We start from the raw sequence: 495 nt of genomic DNA, 5'->3' as shown, positions 1-495 counted from the left end.
GACGTAGGGCGCCGAGGCCGACTGGAGCTGGTTGCAGGGGCTCTGCGGCTCCGAGCTGGGGTCTTCGATCATGGTGGTCTGAGAGTCACAGTGGGGAGAGCTGACCTTGAACATCAAGTCCGTCCCTTTCTCCACGATGTGCTGGATCTGCAGGAAGCCCGCTGTGTACATCACCACCAGCTGCTCGCTCGCCGCCATGGTCAGCTTCCCGGTGTAGCAGAAGGAGAGGATCTGCTGGAAGCAAGCGGGGGGGACGGTTCCCGGCAGCTCAAAGGCGTTTTTGCTGTTCCCACTGAACGCCAGGACCGCCCGGTGTGCCTTGAAGGCTTGGCCCTTCACCACGATGGAGACATCGCAGTAGAGCCCCAGCAGCCGCTGCTCGTTCAGGCAGCCCAGAACAGTGTTCCCAAAGTTGGGAATCTCTATGTGCAACATCTGCGACATGGCTCAGTATCGGCTGGGACCAGCCTTACAATCCAAATCGCACAATCTCAA

General features: G+C 59.6%; 1 protein-coding gene across 1 annotated transcript; it reads right to left on the bottom strand.

Moving 5' to 3' along the window:
* Window positions 1-22: 22 nt before the first annotated feature.
* LOC104406027 (nucleus accumbens-associated protein 2-like) lies at window positions 23-444 on the bottom strand (the record flags this gene model as incomplete). Its single annotated transcript, XM_010014893.1, has 1 exon — window positions 23-444. A coding segment is annotated over exon 1 (422 nt), but the record flags the coding sequence as incomplete, so codon positions are not given.
* Between the last annotated feature and the right edge of the window lie 51 nt (window positions 445-495).

This window comes from Nestor notabilis, unplaced genomic scaffold (assembly GCF_000696875.1).
Source record: "Nestor notabilis isolate BGI_N333 unplaced genomic scaffold, ASM69687v1 scaffold25855, whole genome shotgun sequence".
Lineage (NCBI taxonomy): Eukaryota > Metazoa > Chordata > Aves > Psittaciformes > Psittacidae > Nestor > Nestor notabilis.
This window is presented reverse-complemented; position numbering and strand designations above follow the sequence as displayed.